The 23,864-nt window shown below is 44.2% G+C and overlaps 1 protein-coding gene across 1 annotated transcript in view; it reads right to left on the bottom strand.

Moving 5' to 3' along the window:
* Positions 1-208: 208 nt before the first annotated feature.
* Positions 209-23,864, bottom strand: part of PKP1 (plakophilin 1) — a 114,262-nt gene continuing 90,606 nt past the window's right edge. The window contains exons 9-14 of the mRNA XM_063954965.1: positions 14,821-14,997; positions 13,788-13,941; positions 13,512-13,698; positions 4,532-4,616; positions 2,987-3,093; positions 209-2,833 (exon numbers count right to left, since the gene is read on the bottom strand). Of these exons, the coding sequence (XP_063811035.1) occupies positions 3,019-3,093; positions 4,532-4,616; positions 13,512-13,698; positions 13,788-13,941; positions 14,821-14,997 (678 nt within the window). The 3' untranslated portion in view covers positions 209-2,833; positions 2,987-3,018. The remainder of the gene's footprint in view (positions 2,834-2,986; positions 3,094-4,531; positions 4,617-13,511; positions 13,699-13,787; positions 13,942-14,820; positions 14,998-23,864) is intronic.

Here is a 23,864-nt window from a genome sequence, read left to right as displayed (position 1 = left end):
TGTTATCAATTCCTGAAAATGGTGACATTCCAAACCTGAGGTACCTAATCAAGAATCATAATAGTCTAGATAGCTGCAATATATATGAAAAACTTACTTCAGCCATATCTGCACACAAATGGAAGTTTTATATTTAAAAAGAAAACAAATACCCAGTTAGGATACAAAAAGTATAGTGATGTACTAGAATTTAATCAAAATTGTATCTTTTTATTCAGCATTTATACAGAATGATGCAGTGCAATATGACTCTGGTTTACTAACTAATAACATTATTCAATATGTGCATTTATTATATTTTATATAAAGGGTACATGAATAGTTGGCAAAACTCAAGTGAAGTTAGGTTAAGCTATAATTAATTTCAGTCATAACTCTAAAACTGATAAGGGTATAACACTACTTTGTTTAGCTAAAAAGACTCCACTCATGAGTACAACAGCTACAAGCCTTTGGTATACAGTGTATTATAACATCATATCCCTTGCACTTTCTCAATACGGTTCATGGTTTGCAGTATGTTGCTAAGTTTAGTCTTATAATTAGAATTAACTAAAAAAACCATAGAAAAGTACAGAATTCCCAATGGTGAACATCCTATTTGTATGGGTCTTGTATTTTTTTAACATTGCCTCATGTGTCACGTCTTGGTTTAAGAATGTGCTTGTGAACCCTTTTGGGAAATTTGCTAAGATTATTCTTTTAGAATACAACTATTGATCTCTGCATTGCAGGGCTGTTTGCTTATTTGTTAGGGTCTACAGTTTCACTGGTTAATTGTACTGACTGGTCCTGTGGTTTCATTAGCATCTTAATGTAGAAACATCATTGGCTTGAATATTCAGGATCAGTTCAGGTGATGCCCTCATATGTCGTGTTGTTTTGGAGTGAGCTATCCAAATGAATGTTACCTCCAGTGTGTATTTGTTTGGTGGGGTAGAAGTTATATATATATAAAAGGGTCTGTTTGGCCAGCAAAGTCTCTATGCCTATCAACTTGCTGATGTAGTCAGATATGAGCAAAACAGAATGAGAGCTTAAGGACAAATAACAGCTATGTACACTTTATACACTCTAGCAGAGTCTATACAGAGAATGTTTTAATAGAGGAAAGAGAGATATATGTAAAATAGGCCATTAGGGTTGGATTGCAACCAATACTGCTGATTATTCTGATTGTGCTATTTGAACACTCCCTGTACCTATTGTGTACAGCACAACGTGTAAAACATTATTACACTGTACACCTCCTGGGTGATTCATAGATCTATTTAAAAAAAATGACCTGGCTGTAGTTTTACCTGAGATTTTGTTCAATGTTTTTAAAAAGGTGCCATGTATTCACCTTCTATGACATGACACATTTTAAACAATTATTAGGTGCTTTACATAAAGCATAATATTTTTTATACTAACTGAAAAATATTATTTATTCAACAAATACTGAGAGTCATGTAGAAACCAAAAAACAATATGATGTAGCGGGGCCTATTGGTATGCAATGTCTGTGTTGTAGCTTTGTGCAGTATTTGGTTGGCTTATAATGCATACCAAACATGTAGATTACTGCAAAAACAAAATGTAACCTTAAAGTGCGAATACTAACATTTTGTCCGAAAACCCATTTACTTAATTACTACCATTATTTCATTTGATAGTGCCCCATTAATATCTTATATGACAATAACAAATATGTAAACATCCAAGCTTCACTTCAGGTGTCAAATGATTATTGCACTTTATGTTTATATTGGGCAAAAGACTGTCCTCTTAATTTCTAAAGGTACAAAATAGCTCCCACGCACGGATTAAATTCACCTCCTAGATGTTTCAAATTCTATTTTGCAAATCTACCTATACTATACAAAGAGTGGTAAAATGGGAAACCTGAGAAATGCACATTGTTTACACTTTAACGTTCTTTTGATTATCTAGGCCACAAAATCAGAATCTTTGCCATCTTTTCAAGAAGCACTTACAATATTGTGACTAGCCCACATTATCCATGGATCTTCTTTCTACCCATAGGGCCATACAACATTTAGCAGCCAATTTCATTAATTCCTACTAACATGTGTGAGTCTGTGTGGAAAAAAATAGGGATCTTTGCTTTTTAAAAAAAAATAGGCGTATAAAGCACAGGAAAATTATCCGTTGCTCTCCACTTCACCGTGTCTTCGGCTTGTAAATAACTCATACAGTGAGATCTCAATAGAATCTGTATATATATATATATATATATATATATATAAATACATACACATACATACAAATAACATTAATACAATTGCTGCTCATGCTATATACTTGAAATTGGCTGTATTGATTGCTAGTGCATGGTTTGCAGAGTTTATAAATAATATCAAATGAAACACTGATCTTTTCAGATTTGGCAGTAAATATTATGGCATGGTTAGGTAAGTGATACATTTTTACAATAGTATTCCTTTAAGGCGTAAATCTTTAAGGCTTACCCCAACGACACAAATATACAATAAGTGTAAAAGTGGATAAAAGATACAGTATTTACATATATTCTCTAACACCAATGACTGAACTACATTGAAAAGCTTTAGCTGTAAAATACTATGGAAGTGACTGATTACCTTCAATCAACATTTGTTTAAGGATTGCAGAGAGAGTCCAAACTCATAGCCCAAAGTGGAGTGTACTATTAAAAACATTTAAAAAATATATAATTCTAAAAAGCAAAAGTTGTGCAATTTCTTAAGTATATTGTTATCTTCTTAAAACTACTCTTCTCCCAACGTTTCTACAGACTGCACAGCGCAAGGACGGATTCTGTGCAGTGGCTGAAAAGAGAGTGAAGAATCTAAAAGGAAAAATAGATTTTTTAAAAATATGTTATACTCAGCTGGTAACAGGAACATACATATTGTATACATAGCAAAACTTTAAAAAAAAGTCCACAAAGAAACTTTTGTAATTTCTATTTAAATTAGTAATGGCAGGCAATGTTTTTTACCTTAAAATATACATACTGTCTTTCCACTGATTTTAGAAAACCCGTGATACTGTACTTCGCAGGGCCGAACTCGCTAGGGATCCCATAAGACTTTTGTCAAGACCTTGCTGTTTTGGAAATGAATAAAGAATATACAATGACATGATAGCTTTGACCGAGAAGACACCTTAGAATGATGATGCAAAGAGGTTAATTAACTAAAATGGCAAAAAATGTAAAAAAAAAAATTAATTCACAATGGATTAATATATTTGCTTTCATTGCCTAGCCAAAACCAGTGAGCAGTTATTTCAGACTGGTTGATATGGACATTTGCATTGTGTTGATATATTCTGAAGTCTCCAAAAGACCAATAAAATGCCAGAAATCTGAGCAGGACAGAGGACATATACACATCGGCCCTCATTCCGAGTTGTTCACTCGCTAGCTGCTTTTAGCAGCATTGCACACGCTAGGCCGCCGCCCTCTGGGAGTGTATCTTAGCTTAGCAGAATAGCGAACGAAAGATTAGCAGAACTGCTACTAAATATTTCTTTGCAGTTTCTGAGTAGCTCCAGACCTACTCACAGATTGAGATCAGCTCAGTCCGTTTAGTTCCTGGTTTGACGTCACAAACACGCCCTGCGTTCGGCCAGCCACTCCCCCATTTCTCCAGACACTCCCGTGTTTTTCCCTGACATGCCTGCGTTTTTTAGCACACTCCCGGAAACGCCCCTTTCCTGTCAATCATTCACCGATCAGCAGAGCGACTGAAAAGCGCCGCAGAATCCACAGCAAATCTACCAAGTTTTTAGTTAAATAACTAAGCGCATGCGCCCTGCGTGCCTTGCGCATGCGCAATTAGCAACAAATTGCAGCATATCGAAAATCGGTAACGAGCGAACAACTCGGAATGACCCCCAATGTGCACTTCCTATAGTGCATATGCCATATGCACTTACTGTGCAGCATACAGAATCTGCTTTTTGCACGTTTTCACAGGGAAGTACATGCATTTATAAATCAAGACGTGCTGTCTGCAAAAGTTCAAAATAGTAGGGAATGTACCCAAATACAACATTTTGTGGGAAGACATTATTTCCATGTGCATTTGAGGGTGACATATTACCATTTTAGTGTTGGCTACGTAGTACTTTCTTCCTACCAAAAGTAATTGAATTTTACATTCTCCTGTAGGGATCGGTATGGGATGCCAGCGGCGGTATAGTACCCCTGTCGGGATCCTGGCGTCAGTATTGAGACAGCTGGGATCCCGACGGGTGGTATTTTAATGGCATACCCTCCTGTACACCTTTGCACACTCCAATTTCTGGAAACTGTTTATTAAGGTGCATTCTGACCAGTGTAAAAAACAAATCAACCCAAAGTGGCAAATATAAATTTCTTTATTCTGACTAATTTAAGACAAAAAAATATTTTAGAAGTAAAAGTGTCCCTGATATTGCACACGTTTAATACTGTAAAAAATGACCTGCACATACTTTCATAAAACCACACATTGCTACGAATAAATTGCAAATAGATTTTCTTGTTTATACACCTCACCTGTTTCAGTATTCCTTGTAACTCTTTCTGAGACCACATGTCAGTCAGGAAAAGACGAGCAGCCTCTGCAGCTTTGGGTGAAGCTCTGTAAGAATAATATGTGTAAAAATTCATCCTCATTCAACAACAAAAAAGTAAATTCTTTTTAACTATTATATACATACAGTAAATTTTATATAGTAAATATTAGTATACAATACGGTGCAAAGCATTTAGGCAGGTGTGGAAAAAATGCTGAATGCTGATAGCTTTAAAAAAATAAAAGTGTTAATAGTTTATTTTGATCAATTAGCAAAATGCAAGTGAATGAACAGAAGAGAAATCTAAATCAAATCAATATTTGTTGTGACCACCCTTTGCCTTTAAAACAGCATCAATGCTTGTAGGATTATTGTCAGGTCATAATGATTAGCATTTTCGTATGTAGGTTAAAACACAGTCATTAACTGAAACAGAAACAGCTGTGTAGGAGGCTTAAAACTAGGTGAGGAACAGCCAAACTCTGCTCTGTAAGGTTGTGGAAGACAGTTTCATGTCACAGATCGTACACCATGGCAAGACTGAGCACAGGAATAAGACACAAGGTAGTTATACTGCATCAGCTAGGTCTCTCCCAAGCAAAGACTTCAAAGCAGACAAGGTATTCAAGCTCTTTTGAAGGCGCACAAAGAAACGGGAAACTCTGAGGACTGTAGACACAGTGGTCGGTCAAGCAAACTTAGTGCATCAGATGAAAGGCACATCACGCTAAATTTCCTTCGAAATTGGAAGATGTCCAGCAGTGCCATCATCTTAGAACTGATAGATACCTGTGGGACCCAAGTACACCCGTCTACTTTTCAGCCAGAAGATGTCTTCATGGAAGAATTGTGGGCAAAAAGCCATACATATGTGTCCTCCTGTACACCTTTGCACACATTAAACAGTCCTTCTAGTCTCGCCATGCCGCGACTCGGTAGCGACAAGCTTCTTTATGTGCGACTTAAATGCGCTGTCGCATTGCTGTGTGAATGGGACACAGAAGCAGCTTTTGCTGATCAAAATTATATGTGGCATGCCTATATTCTTTGGGTGAGATTCAAATGATATATCACGCCCAATTTCCTTTCTAAAATGATCTCCGTTATCGCGCATATTGCGCCCATAGTAATCAGGTTTACTGTGTAAAGGGTTGGGTGCCTCGCTACTCCGGGGGTAGAGAGCTGAAATAATGATACAACGTCCCTGAGGGCAGAAACAGAATGAGTGTGGAAACGGGTGAAAAGAATTGAATCCCGCCCTATGTGTGACTGCGGCTGTATCTGCATATGAAATACTACGTTACAGTGTTTTCCTGAAAATCACATAACATAGCATATCGTATGCAGATACAGCCACAGTTGCATGCATATGATTTTAATCAGCATAAGCTGCTTGTGTGTCCTAGCCACATAGTGATGCAAATAAGATGCATTTTCAGCAAAAGACGACGTTAGCAGAGCTGCCTGGGAGGTGACAGCTGACTCATCTCTTGCTGCATGGCGTATTGAGGCAAAATGTTTAAGGACTCATCTGTACCTTCGATATGGAAACAAGATCAGGCAACTCAACTATGCATGAAAACATATGAACAGGGGTGAAGAAAATTGGTAGCAGATGCTCCAGACTGATGAGTCAAAATGTAAAATACGGCAGTTTGTTCCCAAAAAATAATGAGTGTCTGCAGTTAACAGTGAAGCATGGTGGAGGGTCCTTGCAAGTTTGGGGCTGCATTTCAGCAAATGGAGTTGCGTATTTGGTCATGATTAATGGTGTCCTTGATGCTTAGAAATAAAGGCAGGTACTTATACATTCTGCAGCAGGGCAACAACCCCAAACATAGCCAATGTCATTAAGAACTATCTTCTGCATAAAGAAGAACAAGAAATCCCGGAAGTGATGATTTGGCCCACACAGTACCCTGATCTCAACATCATCGAGTCTTTCTGAGATTTCATTAAGAGGCAGAAGGATTTTAGCAAGCTTACATCCACATCCATATAATGTAAAGACAAGAGAACTGCTCTTGATGTGTCATTTGGTACTAGATCGACAGGTCAAAAGGTCAACATGAGTTTTTCACATTTTTTTTTTCATTTTTTGGATTTTTTTTTCATACTTAACGATCCACGTGGACTACGACTGGTATAGTAATCTGTGCCGAGCGAAGCATAGTACACTAATTTGAGCCTGATTAATTATGACCTGCCAAAAACCTCATGTCGACCATTTGACCTGTCAACCTAGTACATGTCGACCTAATGCCTATGTCGACCTAATGCATGTCGACCTAATGGCAATATCAACCTTCAGTGGTCGACCTAATGAGTGTCGACCTAAGATGGGTCGACCCATACCCTGTGAGAAGATGTGGGGAAGAGGTTAGGCTACTTATAGGGCAGTCCTATAGTACTCTGTATGATAAAAAATAAATTAGACCCCTGTTCAAGTATTACGTACATGCTTGTCTTTTACACAAGTCTTGAGATAAACAGATGTCTGTATATTGCTCCGGGAAATGTATTAGGTGTCTCACAGTGTTTTACTTTTTGCTATATGTAATATTTCTTACTGTATATACTGTACAGTGCTTTTCCTTCAATAAAAATATAACATAAAATAAATAAGATTTTACTCACCGGTAAATCTATTTCTCGTAGTCCGTAGTGGATGCTGGGGACTCCGTAAGGACCATGGGGAATAGCGGCTCCGCAGGAGACTGGGCACAGCTAAGAAAGCTTTAGGACTACCTGGTGTGCACTGGCTCCTCCCACTATGACCGTCCTCCAGACCTCAGTAAGGATACTGTGCCCGGAAGAGCTGACACAATAAGGAAGGATTTTGAATCCCGGGTAAGACTCATACCAGCCACACCAATCACACCGTATAACTCGTGATATTATACCCAGTTAACAGTATGAACATAACAGAGCCTCTCAACAGATGGCTCAACAATAACCCTTTTAGGTAACAATAACTATATACAAGTATTGCAGACAGTCCGCACTTGGGACGGGCGCCCAGCATCCACTACGGACTACGAAAAATAGATTTACCGGTGAGTAAAATCTTATTTTCTCTGACGTCCTAGTGGATGCTGGGGACTCCGTAAGGACCATGGGGATTATACCAAAGCTCCCAAATGGGCGGGGGAGAGTGCGGATGACTCTGCAACACCGAATGAGAGAACTCCAGGTCCTCCTCAGCCAGGGTATCAAATTTGTAGAATTTTGCAAACGTGTTTGCCCCTGACCAAGTAGCAGCTCGGCAAAGTTGTAAAGCCGAGACCCCTCGGGCAACCGCCCAAGAAGAGCCCACCTTCCTCGTGGAATGGGCTTTTACCGATTTAGGCTGCGGCAGGCCAGCCGCAGAATGCGCAAGCTGAATTGTGCTACAAATCCAGCGAGCAATAGTCTGCTTCGAAGCAGGAGCACCCAGCTTGTTGGGTGCATACAGGATAAATAGCGAGTCAGTCTTCCTGACTCCAGCCGTCCTGGAAACATAAATTTTCAAGGCCCTGACTACGTCCAGTAACTTGGAGTCCTCCAAGTCCCTAGTAGCCGCAGGCACCACGATAGGTTGGTTCAAGTAAAAAGCTGATACCACCTTAGGAAGAAACTGGGGACGAGTCCTCAATTCTGCCCTATCCATATGGAAAATCAAATAGGGGCTTTTACATGATAAAGCCGCCAATTCCGACACACGCCTAGCCGAAGCCAAGGCCAAAAGCATGACCACTTTCCACGTGAGATATTTTAAATCCACGGTTTTAAGTGGCTCAAACCAATGTGACTTTAGGAAACCCAACACCACGTTGAGGTCCCACGGTGCCACTGGAGGCACAAAAGGAGGCTGAATAAGGAGCACTCCCTTGACAAATGTCTGAACTTCAGGTAGTGAAGCCAGTTCTTTTTGGAAGAAAATCGACAGAGCCGAAATCTGGACCTTAATGGAACCCAGTTTTAGGCCCATAGTCACCCCTGACTGTAGGAAGTGCAGAAATCGACCCAGCTGAAATTCCTCCGTTGGGGCCTTCCTGGCCTCACACCACGCAACATATTTTCGCCATATGCGGTGATAATGGTTTGCGGTTACTTCTTTCCTAGCCTTAATCAGCGTAGGAATGACTTCCTCCGGAATGCCCTTTTCCTTCAGGATCCGGTGTTCAACCGCCATGCCGTCAAACGCAGCCGCGGTAAGTCTTGGAAGAGACAGGGCCCCTGCAGCAGCAGGTCTTGTCTGAGCGGTAGAGGCCATGGGTCCTCTGAGATCATTTCTTGAAGTTCCGGGTACCAAGCTCTTCTTGGCCAATCCGGAACAATGAGTATAGTTCTTACTCCTCTTCTCCGTATTATCCTCAGTACCTTGGGTATGAGAGGAAGAGGAGGGAACACATAAACCGACCGTACACCCACGGTGTCACTAGAGCGTCCACAGCTATCGCCTGCGGGTCTCTTGACCTGGCGCAATACTTTTGTAGCTTTTTGTTTAGGCGGGACGCCATCATGTCCACCTGTGGCCTTTCCCAACGGTTTACAATCATTTGGAAGACTTCTGGATGAAGTCCCCACTCTCCCGGGTGGAGGTCGTGCCTGCTGAGGAAGTCTGCTTCCCAGTTGTCCACTCCCGGAATGAACACTGCTGACAGTGCTAACACGTGATTTTCCGCCCATCGGAGAATCCTTGTGGCTTCTGCCATCGCCGTCCTGCTTCTTGTGCCGCCCTGTCGGTTTACATGGGCGACTGCCGTGATGTTGTCTGACTGGATCAGAACCGGCTGGTTTTGAAGCAGGGGCTTTGCCTGACTTAGGGCCCAAAGTCCTTGGAAGTTTCTTCCCAGTGTGACTGCCCCCCAGCCTCGAAGGCTGGCATCCGTGGTCACCAGGACCCAGTCCTGTATGCCGAATCTGCGTCCCTCTTTGAGATGAGCACTCTGCAGCCACCACAGCAGAGACACCCGGTCCTTGGAGACAGGGTTATCAACCGATGCATTTGAAGATGCGATCCGGACCACTGGTCCAACAGATCCCACTGAAAAGTTCTGGCATGGAACCTGCCGAATGGAATTGCTTCGTAGGAAGCTACCATTTTTCCCAGGACTCGCGTGCAGTGATGCACCGACACCTGTTTCGGTTTCAGGAGGCCTCTGACTAGAGATGACAGCTCCTTGGCTTTCTCCTCTGGGAGAAACACTTTTTTCTGGACTGTGTCCAGAATCATCCCCAGGAACAGTAGACGTGTCGCAGGAACCAGCTGTGACTTTGGAATATTCAGAATCCAACCGTGCTGGTGTAGCACCTCCTGAGATAGTGCTACGCCGACCAACAACTGCTCTCTGGACCTCACCTTTATCAGGAGATCATCCAAGTATGGGATAATTAAAACTCCCTTTTTTCGAAGGAGTATCATCATTTCGGCCATTACCTTGGTAAATACCCTCGGTGCCGTGGACAGGCCGAACGGCAACGTCTGGAATTGGTAATGACAATCCTGTACCACAAATCTGAGGTACTCCTGGTGAGGATGGTAAATGGGGACATGCAGGTAAGCATCCTTGATGTCCAGAAATACCATGTAATCCCCCTCTTCCAGGCTTGCAATAACCGCCCTGAGCGATTCCATCTTGAACTTGAATTTTTTTTATATATGTGTTCAAGGATTTAAAATTTAAAATGGGTCTCACCGAACCGTCCGGTTTCGGTACCACAAACATTGTGGAATAGTAACCCCGTCCTTGTTGAAGTAGGGGCACCTTGATTATCACCTGCTGGGAATACAGCTTGTGAATTGCCTCTATCACAGCCTCCCTGCCTGAGGGAGTCGTTGGCAAGGCAGATTTGAGGAAACGGCGGGGGGGGAAATGTCTCGAATTCCAGCCTGTACCCCTGAGATACCACTTGAAGGATCCAGGGATTTACTTGTGAGCGAGCCCACTGATTGCTGAAGTTTTTGAGACGGGCCCCCACCGTACCTGGCTCCGCCTGTTGAGCCCCAGCGTCATGCGGCGGACTTAGCAGAAGAAGCGGGGGAGGACTTTTGTTCCTGGGAACTGGCTGTATGCTGCAGCTTTTTTCCCCTACCTCTGCCTCTGGGCAGAAAGGACGTGCCTCTACCCCGCTTGTTCTTTTGGGGACGAAAGGACTGTACCTGATAATCCGGTGCTTTCTTTGGTTGTGAGGGGACATGTGGTAAAAATGCTGACTTCCCAGCTGTTGCTGTGGAAACTAGGTCCGAAAGACCATCCCCGAACAACTCCTCACCCTTATAAGGCAAAACTTCCATGTGCCTTTTAGAATCTGCATCACCTGTCCACTGCCGAGTCCATAAACCTCTCCTGGCAGAAATGGACAGTGCACTTATTTTAGATGCCAGCCGGCAAATATCCCTCTGTGCATCTCTCATGTATAAGACAGCGTCTTTAATATGCTCTATGTTTAGCAATATAGTGTCCCTGTTTAGGGTGTCAATGTTTTCTGACAGGGAATCCGACCACGCAGCTGCAGCACTGCACATCCATGCTGAAGCAATAGCTGGTCTCAGTATAATACCAGTGTGCGTATAAATAGCCTTCAGGAGATGCTCCTGCTTTCTATCAGCAGGTTCCTTTAGGGCGGCCGTATCCGGAGACGGTAGTGCCACCTTTTTTGATAAGCGTGTAAGCGCTTTATCCACCCTAGGGGGTGTTTCCCAGCGTGACCTATCCTCTGGCGGGAAAGGGTACGCCATTAGTAACTTTTTAGAAATTACCAATTTTTTATCGGGGGAAGCCCACGCTACTTCACACACTTCATTTAATTCTTCAGAAGGGGGAAAAACTACTGGTAGTTTTTTCTCCCCAAACATAATACCCTTTTTTGTGGTACCTGGGGTCACATCAGAAATGTGTAAAACATTTTTCATTTCCTCAATCATATAACGAGTGGCCCTATTGGACATTACATTAGTCTCTGCGTCGTCGACACTGGTATCAGTATCCGTGTCGACATCTGTGTCTGCCATCTGAGGTAGCGGGCGTTTTAGAGCCCCCGATGGCCTTTGAGACGTCTGGGCAGGCACGGGCAGAGAAGCCGGCTGCCCCGCATTTGGCATGTCGTCAAATTTTTTATGTAAGGAGTCGACACTTTCGCGTAATTCCTTCCACAAGTCCATCCACTCAGGTGTCTGCCCCGCAGGGGGTGACAACACATTTATAGGCACCTGCTCCTCCTCCACATAAGCCTCCTCATCAAACATGTCGACACAGCCGTACCGACACACCGCACACACACAGGGAATGCTCTGACAGAAGACAGGACCCCACAAAGCCCTTTGGGGAGACAGAGAGAGAGTATGCCAGCACACACCAGAGCGCTATATAATACAGGGATTAACTAAATTATATCCCCTTATAGCTGCTATATGTATATTGCGCCTAAATTTAGTGCGCCCCCTCTCTTTTTTACCCTTTCTGTAGTGTAGACTGCAGGGGAGAGCCAGGGAGCTTCCTTCCAGCGGAGCTGTGAGGGAGAAATGGCGCCAGTGTGCTGAGGGAGATAGCTCCGCCCCTTTTTCGGCTGACTTTTCTCCCGCTTTTTAATGGATTCTGGCAGGGGTATTTATCACATATATAGCCTCTGGGGCTATATATTGTGATATATTTGCCAGCCAAGGTGTTTTTATTGCTGCTCAGGGCGCCCCCCCCCAGCGCCCTGCACCCTCAGTGACCGGAGTGTGAAGTGTGCATGAGGAGCAATGGCGCACAGCTGCAGTGCTGTGCGCTACCTTGGTGAAGACTGATGTCTTCTGCCGCCGATTTTCCGGACTCTTCTTGCTTCTGGCTCTGTAAGGGGGCCGGCGGCGCGGCTCTGGGACCGAACATCAATGGCCGGTTCCATGCGGTCGATCCCTCTGGAGCTAATGGTGTCCAGTAGCCTAAGAAGCCCAAGCTACCACCAGTTAGGTAGGTTCGCTTCTTCTCCCCTTAGTCCCTCGCTGCAGTGAGTCTGTTGCCAGCAGATCTCACTGTAAAATAAAAAACCTAAAATATACTTTCTCTCTAGGAGCTCAGGAGAGCCCCTAGTGTGCATCCAGCTCAGCCGGGCACAGGATTCTAACTGAGGTCTGGAGGAGGGTCATAGCTTGGAGGAGCCAGTGCACACCAGGTAGTCCTAAATCTTTCTTAGCTGTGCCCAGTCTCCTGCGGAGCCGCTATTCCCCAAGGTCCTTACGGAGTCCCCAGCATCCACTAGGACGTCAGAGAAAATAAAATTAGAGCATTTTGAGGAAAAGAAGATGTGATTTCAGAGAAGACTATATGGGTGCTCCAGATCCAATTGGAAAAGCTTAAACGTCTAATTCTTCTAATTAGTTTGATTATTAATCTCACTAACACTTCGGCAATAAAGTTGCCTAAAAATTCCTACTGGTGTTCTGACACAATCCATAAGCCAATGGAAGACTACTTATCTCTACACAAAGCAGACTCTGGGGTGCCGACAGCTCTGCCGGGCCCCTGGTACTGAAAACTTTAAAAATAAAGGTTTTGTGCGGACATGGAACTGCCGCGCGTGCCACACAGGGGGCCTTGGTGCCCGCTCCGGTGGCGCAGGGAGAATACTGACTTTTTTTGCAGCTGCCTCTCTCCCCAGCACACAGCAGCCATTTGCCGGGCTGGTGAGAGAGGCTGCTGCAGCAACCAGTCCTCTCTCTCACTGCCCAAAGTGCCTCTGTCTGCAACAGGGAAGGGGAGGGGGCAGCTGGGTCCCTCCAACAGGCCTGGGTAAAGCGAGTACCCACTCCCCCTCTCTCAGAGTCACTGAGTGGAGTAATGGATTTTATTTGGGTAGTGGATGCTGCAATATATAATACATGAACAATTTATACAGATGTTGGTGTAATACATTATGAAACCTCATATTATTTTCACTGTCAAACTCAAGTAACTTAAACAATTCAAGGAAAGACAACATGAAGAAAAACATACCCAGATTTGCACATATTGACCAGGTTTCCCAGTAGGTTGCTAGAAAGACTCTGCTTTGCCAGCTGAGGTTGGGCCATTACAAGGTTTCTCATGGTATAGCAGGCTGAGGACAGGATGTCTTCTGAGTTTGTTGCATTTCCAGAGGTTTGTGACAGGAGGCGAGAAACATCAGGGAGTACCTGTGTACCTGTAGTCAAAAGCAAATTGTTAAAATTAAAAGTACTATGAAAAGAGATTGCGGAAAAAAAAGAAAAAAAAAGATGAAAGACATCTTACCCATGCTCTTGTGAAGAGATGGGTGACGAGACATATTGCTAAGAAGTGAAGTTCCTGTTTTCACCACATCAGAGTTTCCAGATTGAAGCAAGCGTGTGATTTGGGGAAGTCCATTTTCTTTAAGACCAATGATCTGACTCATCCCATTGGACATCTCAAAACAAAAATAAAATATAAGGGTATTCTCCTTCACAGTGTTTAGCCAACAGTAGAAATAGGGGAGGCAGCTGTACCCTGAGGCCTGGTTCAACCACTATCACTGCTTAAAACTTAACGGAGTTCTGAAGGCAAAAGCACATGAACAGCCAAAGCACTACCCCTGAATTATGAAGTAGCTATCAACATATTTGTACACTAGTTACCAGGGAGTAGCCACTACTGTACGTTGGCCACCACCACCAGATAACTGCTTTATTTTGTATTGTCCACAAAGTAATGGACACTACTCAACACTGGGCCACCAGAGAACTGACCTTTCATTGTACAGTAGTCACTAAGCAATAGGTTCTACATTGTTTATGATCCATCAAGCAATGAACTTTGCATTGAATACTATTCTTTAGGTTATGGGCTTTGCTCTGTATACCACACACTAAACTAATGTCTTTGCATTGTATACCAGAGACCAGGGAATGGCTCTACATCATATATTTGTGTGCACTGTACTTATTATGTATTGTGCTGGATCATTGCAGAGAATCGTGTATTGAGGCCCAGTTGGGCAACAAACAAGCTTGTCTCAAAACTGCTACATTAAGTAAAGCTTTGCTTTCCCTACAATTGACATACTGTCGGTCAAAAGCAAACCATATTTCTATTTCTTTTTTCATTATATGTATTGTTTACCATTATTTTATGGTGAATTATTATTCCTAGTGTTCAAGGCTGAACGTAATGAGCTACTTTAGTATCATCTTATTTTATCAAGTTATTGAATGTGGCAGCCCAACATAACTACAGACTGGAATAAACAAGAAAAACATCCCCATATTGTTCTTCAGTCATTATACTGTATTGTGTGGTTGTAACTCACCGGTCCCTTGCTAGCAGTCAGATTTTGCAGTGCTCCAGCACATGCTTCCAGGGTGGAGTCTTTCTTGCTCTGTCCCAGAAGAGACAGATACGTTTTTATAGCACTAGAGTGAGACAGAAGTGCAGATCCTTTAGGGTTTGCATCTTCTTCTGGAAGTGGTAACTCAAAATTATTATTCTGCAGAAGAAACAATATAAGACAATAATGAGAGCAATTGCAGGCTGAGAGGGAGCTTTACATTAATTCAATTTGAACATTCAGGTATTAAAATTGCATGTAAAATATATAGTCACCTGAACTGTATCGCTAATACTGACAAACTTTCCGTTATCAAATGCTGCTTGATTACATATAATACTTCTATCCTTTCCAGTCATTATATTTTACATCAAACTCCTTGCTAATTTACTTAAGCTAGTTAATAGCCATCAGATATTTTAACTAGTCAATAAGGATTAAAAAATTGTAGTATTCAGACACAATATATTAGTAGACAATTACACGTTCGAAAGAAATATATAATCACAAAATTAATTACCAACCCAATACCTGAGTAATGGAGGACCCATTGGCTCTCATTAATTAACAACTGATATCCAGAGAGCATCTCTATCGTAATTCTCCAGCCGATTACCATTATAAGGTCACAGTGGGTCTCTATTGGCACTGGGACTTTTGGTTACTATACAGTTTACTAAGGCAAAGACATGAGAGGAAGCAGCTATCTCTCCAGTCTGATACCTTGCAGGGTAAAACATTACACACACTATAATATTATCTGTCTAATCTTTTTGGTTGGTATAAAAATCTGGTAATGTATGGGAGCAAATGACAATTGACCATTTGCTCCCAACACTGGAAAGACAAAAAATGATATTCAGACAAATTGGTTAAATCCATTTGATCAAACCAATTTAACAGAACTACCATTTTTGCCCATTTTCCGGCTTTTGGGAGCAAATGGTTGATTGTCATTTGCTCCCATACATTACCAGATTTTTCGCACCAACCAGAAAGATTGGACAGATAATTTTCAGGTGTGTATACTTAACTGGTGAGGTGTTCTGGAATAGACGTGACCTAGAAAAAAAATATTTTACCTTTAAATAAAATACTACGCACTCCCTCTATTGTCCCTTTAGTCTTCGACCTGAGACAAGGTGTTCCCTCCTGCAACTTTTACATTTATTGCACCCCTTTCCTAATAAATGTATTTTCGGTACTTATGTTAACTGACAAAAATATTTATCTGTCATTAGAATACTGTTCCTTATAACTCACTAACAAGACCAATGTTTTGCTGACTTTCTCTTCAAGCTCTGGGCCTAATTCAGATCTGATTGCAGCAGTAAATTTGTTAGCAGTTGGGCAAATCCATGTGCACTGCAGGGGAGGCAGATATAACATGTGCAGAGAGAGTTACATTTGGGTGGGGTGTGTTCAAACTGAAATCTAAATTGCAGTGTAAAAATAAAGCAGCCAGTATTTACCCTGCACAGAAACAATATAACCCACCCAAATCTAACTCTCTATGCACATGCTATATCTGCCCCACCTGCAGTGCACATGGAGCCTAGTTCAGATCTGATTGCAGCAGCAAATTTGTTAGCTAATGGGCAAAACCATGTAGCACTGCATGGGGGCAGATATAACATGTGCAGAGAGAGTTAGATTTGGGTGGGACGTGTTAAAACTGAAGTCTAAATTGCAGTGTAAAAATAAAGCAGCCAGTATTTCCCCTGCACTGAAACAAAATAACTCACCCAAATCTAACTCTTTCTGCAAATGTTATATCTGCCCCCCACCACCTGCAGTGCACATGGTTTTTCCCGTTAGCTAACAAATTTGCTGCTGCGATCAGATCTGAATTAGGTCCTCTGTTTGAATATGTGAGTTTGCAATAAAAGCTCTGATTGCAAAAGCTTTACAAAATCTTCCAAGGAAGCAGCAGTGATAGCAACTCCAATCACATCTGAATAGGGCCCTTTACGTACTATTCAATCTAATTCTAACTACTTGTATAACCGGATTATAAAATGTGTGGGCACCTAATCTGTTTCTCAATGAAATTATAAAAATGATGGCCACTTACAAGTGTTAATTCGGTTTGTAGATGGCAGTATTTGCTAAGGGATGTAGTTGGGAGCCTGGAACTCGGGATCCTGTCAGTCAGAATACTGGAATCCCGACAGCCGGAATCCAGAACGTAAGTATACCAGGAGGGTTAGGGAGAGGCTGCGGAGGCCGGTATTAGGTACCCAACCGTTATATATTAATTTAATAAAGAACAACAAATATGTATTACAAATGATATATGCTCCTTCTCTCTGTGCAGGGTCTAACAGGAATGTACTTGACGCTAATCATAGAAGCAAAAAAATGAAGATAAACATTAATGAAAATAAAAGTGTTGCCCATCTTTTAAAAACAAAAATTAATAAAGTAGAGCGATAAAAAAAAAACAAGTGAGCAAGCAGATTGCTTGCATTTATAAACTGCCGACAACTGGGGTTTTCACCTGCAATCTAAACTACCTCCAACAGGTCATTTTTCAGGGTTTGCGTCTGTGGAAACAGGTGGGATAATTATTGATGAAATAATAAGAATTTACTCACCGGTAATTCTATTTCTCGTAGTCCGTAGTGGATGCTGGGGACTCCGTAAGGACCATGGGGAATAGACGGGCTCCGCAGGAGACTGGGCACTCTAAAGAAAGATTTTGGTACTATCTGGTGTGCACTGGCTCCTCCCCCTATGACCCTCCTCCAAGCCTCAGTTAGGACACTGTGCCCGGAAGAGCTGACACAATAAGGAAGGATTTTGAATCCCGGGTAAGACTCATACCAGCCACACCAATCACACCATATAACTCGTGATAGGAACCCCGGTTAACAGTATGATAACAGTGGAGCCTCTGAATAGATGGCTCGCACAACAACCCGATTTTTGTAACAATAACTATTTACAAGTATTGCAGACAATCCGCACTTGGAATGGGCGCCCAGCATCCACTACGGACTACGAGAAATAGAATTACCGGTGAGTAAATTCTTATTTTCTCTGACGTCCTAGTGGATGCTGGGGACCATGGGGATTATACCAAAGCTCCCAAACGGGCGGGAGATTACGGATGACTCTGCAGCACCGAATGAGAGAACTCCAGGTCCTCCTCAGCCAGGGTATCAAATTTATAAAATTTAGCAAACGTGTTTGCCCCTGACCAAGTAGCAGCTCGGCAAAGTTGTAAAGCCGAGACCCCTCGGGCAGCTGCCCAAGATGAGCCCACCTTCCTTGTGGAATGGGCCTTAACAGATTTAGGCTGCGGTAGTCCCACCACAGAATGCGCCATCTGAATAGTGCTACAAATCCAGCGCACGATAGTCTGCTTAGAAGCAGGAGCACCCAGCTTGTTGAGTGCATAGAGAATAAACAGCGAGTCAGTTTTCCTGACTCCAGCCGTCCTAGAAACATAAAGTTTCAGGGCCCTGACTACGTCCAGTAACTTGGAATCCTCCAAATCCCTAGTAGCCGCAGGCACCACAATAGGTTGGTTCAAGTGAAAAGCTGATACCACCTTCGGGAGAAACTGAGGACGAGTCCTCAACTCTGCCCTATCCATCTTAAGTGGCTCAAACCAATGTGATTTCAGGAACTCCAGAACCACATTGAGATCCCAAGGTGCCACTGGGGCACAAAAGGAGGCTGAATATGCAGAACTCCCTTGACAAAAGTCTGAACTGCAGGCAGTGAAGCCAGTTCTTTCTGGAAGAAAATCGACAGGGCCGAGATCTGGACCTTAATGGACCCCAATTTGAGGCCCAACGACACCCCTGCTTGCAGGAAATGCAGGAATCGACCCAGGTGAAATTCCTCCGTTGGGGCCTTCTTGGCCTCACACCAAGCAATATACTTCCGCTAAATGCGGTGATAATGTTTTGCGGTGACATCCTTCCTGGCTTCGATCAGGGTAGGGATGACTTCCTCCGGAATGCCCTTTTCCTTTAGGATCCGGTGTTCAAACCGCCATGCCGTCAAACGTAGCCGCGGTAAGTCTTGGAACAGACAGGGTCCCTGCTGCAGCAGGTCTTGTCTGAGCGGCAGAGGCCAAGGGTCCTCTGCAAGCATCTCTTGAAGTTCCGGGTACCAAGCTCTTCTTGGCCAATCCGGAACCACGAGTATAGTTTTCACTCCTCGCCTTTTTATTATTCTCAGTACCTTGGGTATGAGAGGCAGAGGAGGAAACACATAAACCGACTGGTACACACACGGTGTCACTATAGCGTCCACAGCGATCGCCTGAGGGTCCCTTGACCTGGCGCAATATCGTTTTAGCTTTTAGGCGGGACGCCATCATGTCCACCTGTGGTCTTTCCCAACGGTTTACCAGCATTTGGAAGACTTCTGGAGGAAGTCCCCATTCTCCCGGGTGGAGGTCGTGCCTGCTGAGGAAGTCTGCTTCCCAGTTGTCCACTCCCGGAATGAACACTGCTGTCAGTGCTAACACATGATTCTCTGCCCATCGGAGAATCCTTGTGGCTTCTGCCAGTGCCCTCCTGCTTCTTGTGCCGCCCTGTCTGTTTACATGGGCGACCGCCGTGATGTTGTCTGATTGGATCAGTACCGGCCGGTTCTGAAGCAGGGGCCTGGCTTGGCTTAGGGCATTGTAAATGGCCCTTAGCTCCAGAATATTTATGTGAAGCGAAATTTCCTGATTTGACCACAGTCCTTGGAAATTTCTTCCCTGTGTGACTGCACCCCAGCCCCGAAGGCTGGCATCCGTGGTCACCAGGACCCAGTCCTGAATTCCGAATCTGCGGCCCTCTAGTAGATGAGCCCTCTGCAGCCACCACAGCAGCGACACCCTTGTTCTTGCCGACAGGGTTATCCGCTGTTGCATCTGGAGATGGGACCCGGACCATTTGTCCAACAGGTCCCACTGGAAAGTCCTTGCGTGGAACCTTCCGAATGGAATTGCTTCGTATGAAGCTACCATTTTTCCCAGGACTCGTGTGCATTGATGTATCGACACCTGTCCCGGTTTTAGGATGTCTCTGACTAGAGATGACAATTCCTCGGCTTTTTCCACTGGAAGAAACACTCTTTTCTGGTCTGTGTCCAGAATCATTCCCAGGAACAGAAGACGTGTCGTCGGGACCAGCTGTGACTTTGGAATATTGAGAATCCAGCCGTGCTGTTGTAGCACTTCCCGAGAAAGTGCTACCCCCACTACCAACTGTTCCTTGGACCTCGCCTTTATCAGGAGATCGTCCAAGTACGGGATAATTAAAACTCCCTTCTTGCGAAGGAGTATCATCATTTCGGACATTACCCTGGTAAAGACCGTCGGTGCCGTGGATAAACCAACGGCAGCGTCTGGAACTGATAGTGACAGTCCTGTACCACAACCCTGAGGTACTCCTGGTGAGGAGGGTAAATGGGGACATGCAGGTAAGCATCCTTGATGTCCCAAGAGACCCTGTAATCCCCCTCGTCCAGGTTCGCAATAATCGCCCTGAGCGATTCCATCTTGAACTTGAATCTTTTGTTATATGTGTTCAAGGATTTTAAATTTAAGATGGGTCTCACCGAACCGGCCGGTTTCGGTACCACAAACATTGTGGAATAGTAACCCTTTTCCTGTTGAAGGAGGGGTACCTTGATAATCACTTGCTGTGAATACAGTTTTTGGATAGCCACCAACACTGCCTCCCTGGCAGAGGGAGTTGCCGGTAAGGCAGATTTTAGGAAACGGCGGGGGGGAGACGTCTCGAATTCCAGCCTGTACCCCTGAGATACTGTTTGAAGAACCCAGGGATCCACCTGTGAGAGAGCCCACTGTGCGCTGAAATTTCTGAGACGGGCCCCCACCGTACCCGGGTCCGCCTGAGCAGCCCCAGCGTCATGCTGTGGACTTACCGGACGCAGGGGAGGACTTCTGCTCCTGGGAACTAGCTGTGTGCTGCAGCTGTTTCCCTCTACCTTTTCCTCTTGGCAGAAAAGATGAGCCTCTAGCCCTCTACTTTTCTGGGGCCGGAGGGACTGTACCTGATAATACAGTGCTTTCTTTTGCTGTGGGGTAGCTTGTGGCAAAAGTTTTGATTTCCCAGCCGTAGCTGTGGAAAAGAGGTCTGAAAGACCATCCCCAAACAGTTCCACCCCCTTATAGGGCAAACTTCCATGTGCCGTTTTGCATCGGCATCGCCCGACCATTGCCCAGTCCATAACCCCCGCCTGGCGGCAATGGACATAGCGCTTATTTGTGATGCCAGTCGGCAAATAACACTCTGTGCATCACGCATGTATAAGACAGCGTCTTTTATATGCTCTATTTTCAGCAAAATATTGTCCCTATCTATAGTATAAATATTAGCCGACAGGGAATCTGACCACGCAGCTGCCGCACTGCACATCCATGCCGAGGCAATAGCAGGTCTCAATATAATGCCCGTGTGTGTGTATATAGCTTTAAGGGTAGTTTTCTGCTTTCTATCAGCAGGTCCTTCAGGGCGGCCGTATCCGAAGACGGTAGTGCCACCTTTTTTAATAAGCGTGTAACCGCTTTATCTACCCTAGGGGGTATTACCCAACGTGACCTATCCTCTGGCGGAAAAGGGTACGCTGCTTAGAAATTATCAATTTCTTATCGGGGGAAGTCCACGCTTCCTCACACACCTCATATCAATTCCTCAGATGCAGGAAAAACTACAGGTAGTTTTTTCTCACCAAACATAATACCCTTTTTTGTGGTACCTGGGGTATTATCAGAAATGTGTAAAACATTTTTCATTGCCTCAATCATGTAACGGGTGGACCTATTGGAGGGTACACTAGTCTCATCATCGTCGACACTGGAGTCGGTATCCGTGTCGACGTCTGTATCTGTCACCTGAGGTAGCGGGCGTTTTAAAGCCCCTGATGACATTTGAGACGCTGGAACAGGCACAAGCTGTGTAGCCGGCTGTCCTATGTCGTCAAACCTTTTGTGCAAGGAGTTGACACTTTCACGCAATTCCTTCCATAAGTCCAACCACAAAGGTGTCGACCCGGCAGGGGGTGACATCACATTCACAGGCATTTGCTCCGCCTCCACATCATTTTCCTCCTCATACATGTCGACACAGCAGTACCGACACACAGCAGACACACAGGGAATGCTCTTACAGAGGACAGGACCCCACAAAGCCCTTTGGGGAGACAGAGGGAGAGTATGCCAGCACACACCAGAGCGCTATATATCACAGGGATATCACCTATAAAACGTGTTTTCCCCTTATAGCTGCATAATATATTTATACTGCGCCTAATTTGTGCCCCCCCTCTCTTTTTAACCCTTTTCTGTAGTGCAGGACTGCAGGGGAGAGCCAGGGAGCGATCCCTCCAGCAGAGCTGTGAGGGAAAATGGCGCCAGTGTGCTGAGGGAGATGGCTCCGCCCCTTTTTCGGCGGGCTTTCTCCCGCTATTGTAAAAGTTCTGGCAGGGGTTAATAAACACCTATATAGCCCCTGGGGCTATATATGGTGCCAGTTCGCCAGCCAAGGTGTTAATATTGCTGCTCAGGGCGCCCCAGCGCCCTGCACCCATCAGTGACCGCAGTGTGTGGTGTGCATGAGGAGCAATGGCGCACAGCTGCAGTGCTGTGCGCTACCTTGGAGAAGACAGAAGTCTTCAGCCGCCGATTTTCCGGACCTTCTTGCTTCTGGCTCTGTAAGGGGGACGGCGGCGCGGCTCCGGGAACGGACGACGAGGTCGGGTCCTGTGTTCGATCCCTCTGGAGCTAATGGTGTCCAGTAGCCTAAGAAGCCCAAGCTACCACCACTTAGGTAGGTTCGCTTCTTCTCCCCTTAGTCCCTCGATGCAGTGAGCCTGTTGCCAGCAGGTCTCACTGAAAATAAAAAACCTAACATATACTTTCTTTCTAGGAGCTCAGGAGAGCCCCTAGTGTGCATCCAGCTCGGCCGGGCACAGAAATCTAACTGAGGCTTGGAGGAGGGTCATAGGGGGAGGAGCCAGTGCACACCAGATAGTCCTAAATCTTTCTTTAGAGTGCCCAGTCTCCTGCGGAGCCCGTCTATTCCCCATGGTCCTTACGGAGTCCCCAGCATCCACTAGGACGTCAGAGAAAAAATAGATGATAAAAGCATCAGGTATCTTTATTGCGGAAGGCGCAATGTGACTAGGATGCGTCCGGGAGACTGTGCTGATAACTGTGATATATGACACTTGTATACTTGTGTCCAACTGAGTCTATATTTGAAGGACAACTGAACTAGCATGGAAAAAAGCCACAGCCACTGCATCGTAGCACTTTGTTAGTGGATTCAGAGACTCAGTCGCATACAGAGATATAAGTAAAGCATATCAAATTAATCAGAAGTGTCTCCTGATGCATCCTGGTCACATCACGCTGCGACTTGATGCATTTTTGCCCCAAAAAATATGCAAATAAATAAACCCAGTGCCAGCAGTCTGATGGGACCTGGTGTGCCAAGAGGGGCTGTTTGGCGCAACTGCAGCAAAGATGTATGAAGACAAATCTGTAAATAAATGCGCCTGGTCAGTGTATGCAGTGAGAGGCCAGGTATATGTACTCTGAGCATGTCCAAAGGAATAGATTGCTTCATTAGTGACTATGGGGCCTGATTCATGTTTGTATGTAGAGCCAAAAAAAGGAAGCAATTGGGTAAAACCATGTGCACTGCGGGTGGGGCAGAGAGATTTAGATTTTTGGTGTGTTCAAACTGAAATCTAAATTGTAGTGTAAAAATAAAGCTGTCTAACATTTATTGGCTCCATGCAAAAGCAGCCAGTACAGTATTTACCCTGCACAGAAAAAATACAAATGGGTTTGCTCTCCTTGCATGGCAACATGGTTTGTTCCAGACACAAAGTTACTTGGTTTTTTTTTACATATAAACATGAAAAAGGCCCCATAATGTGATGGAACAAAAACTGACATGATATCACTGTGGTGTAGATTTAACCAAACTAAAAGCAAAACAATCTACGTAATAACTTGTATTAACATTTGATATAAGTAACTTTTA

The sequence above is a fragment of the Pseudophryne corroboree genome, chromosome 2, assembly GCF_028390025.1.
Source record: "Pseudophryne corroboree isolate aPseCor3 chromosome 2, aPseCor3.hap2, whole genome shotgun sequence".
Lineage (NCBI taxonomy): Eukaryota > Metazoa > Chordata > Amphibia > Anura > Myobatrachidae > Pseudophryne > Pseudophryne corroboree.
Note: the sequence above shows the minus strand (reverse complement) of the source record. Positions and strands in the feature narration are given on the sequence as shown.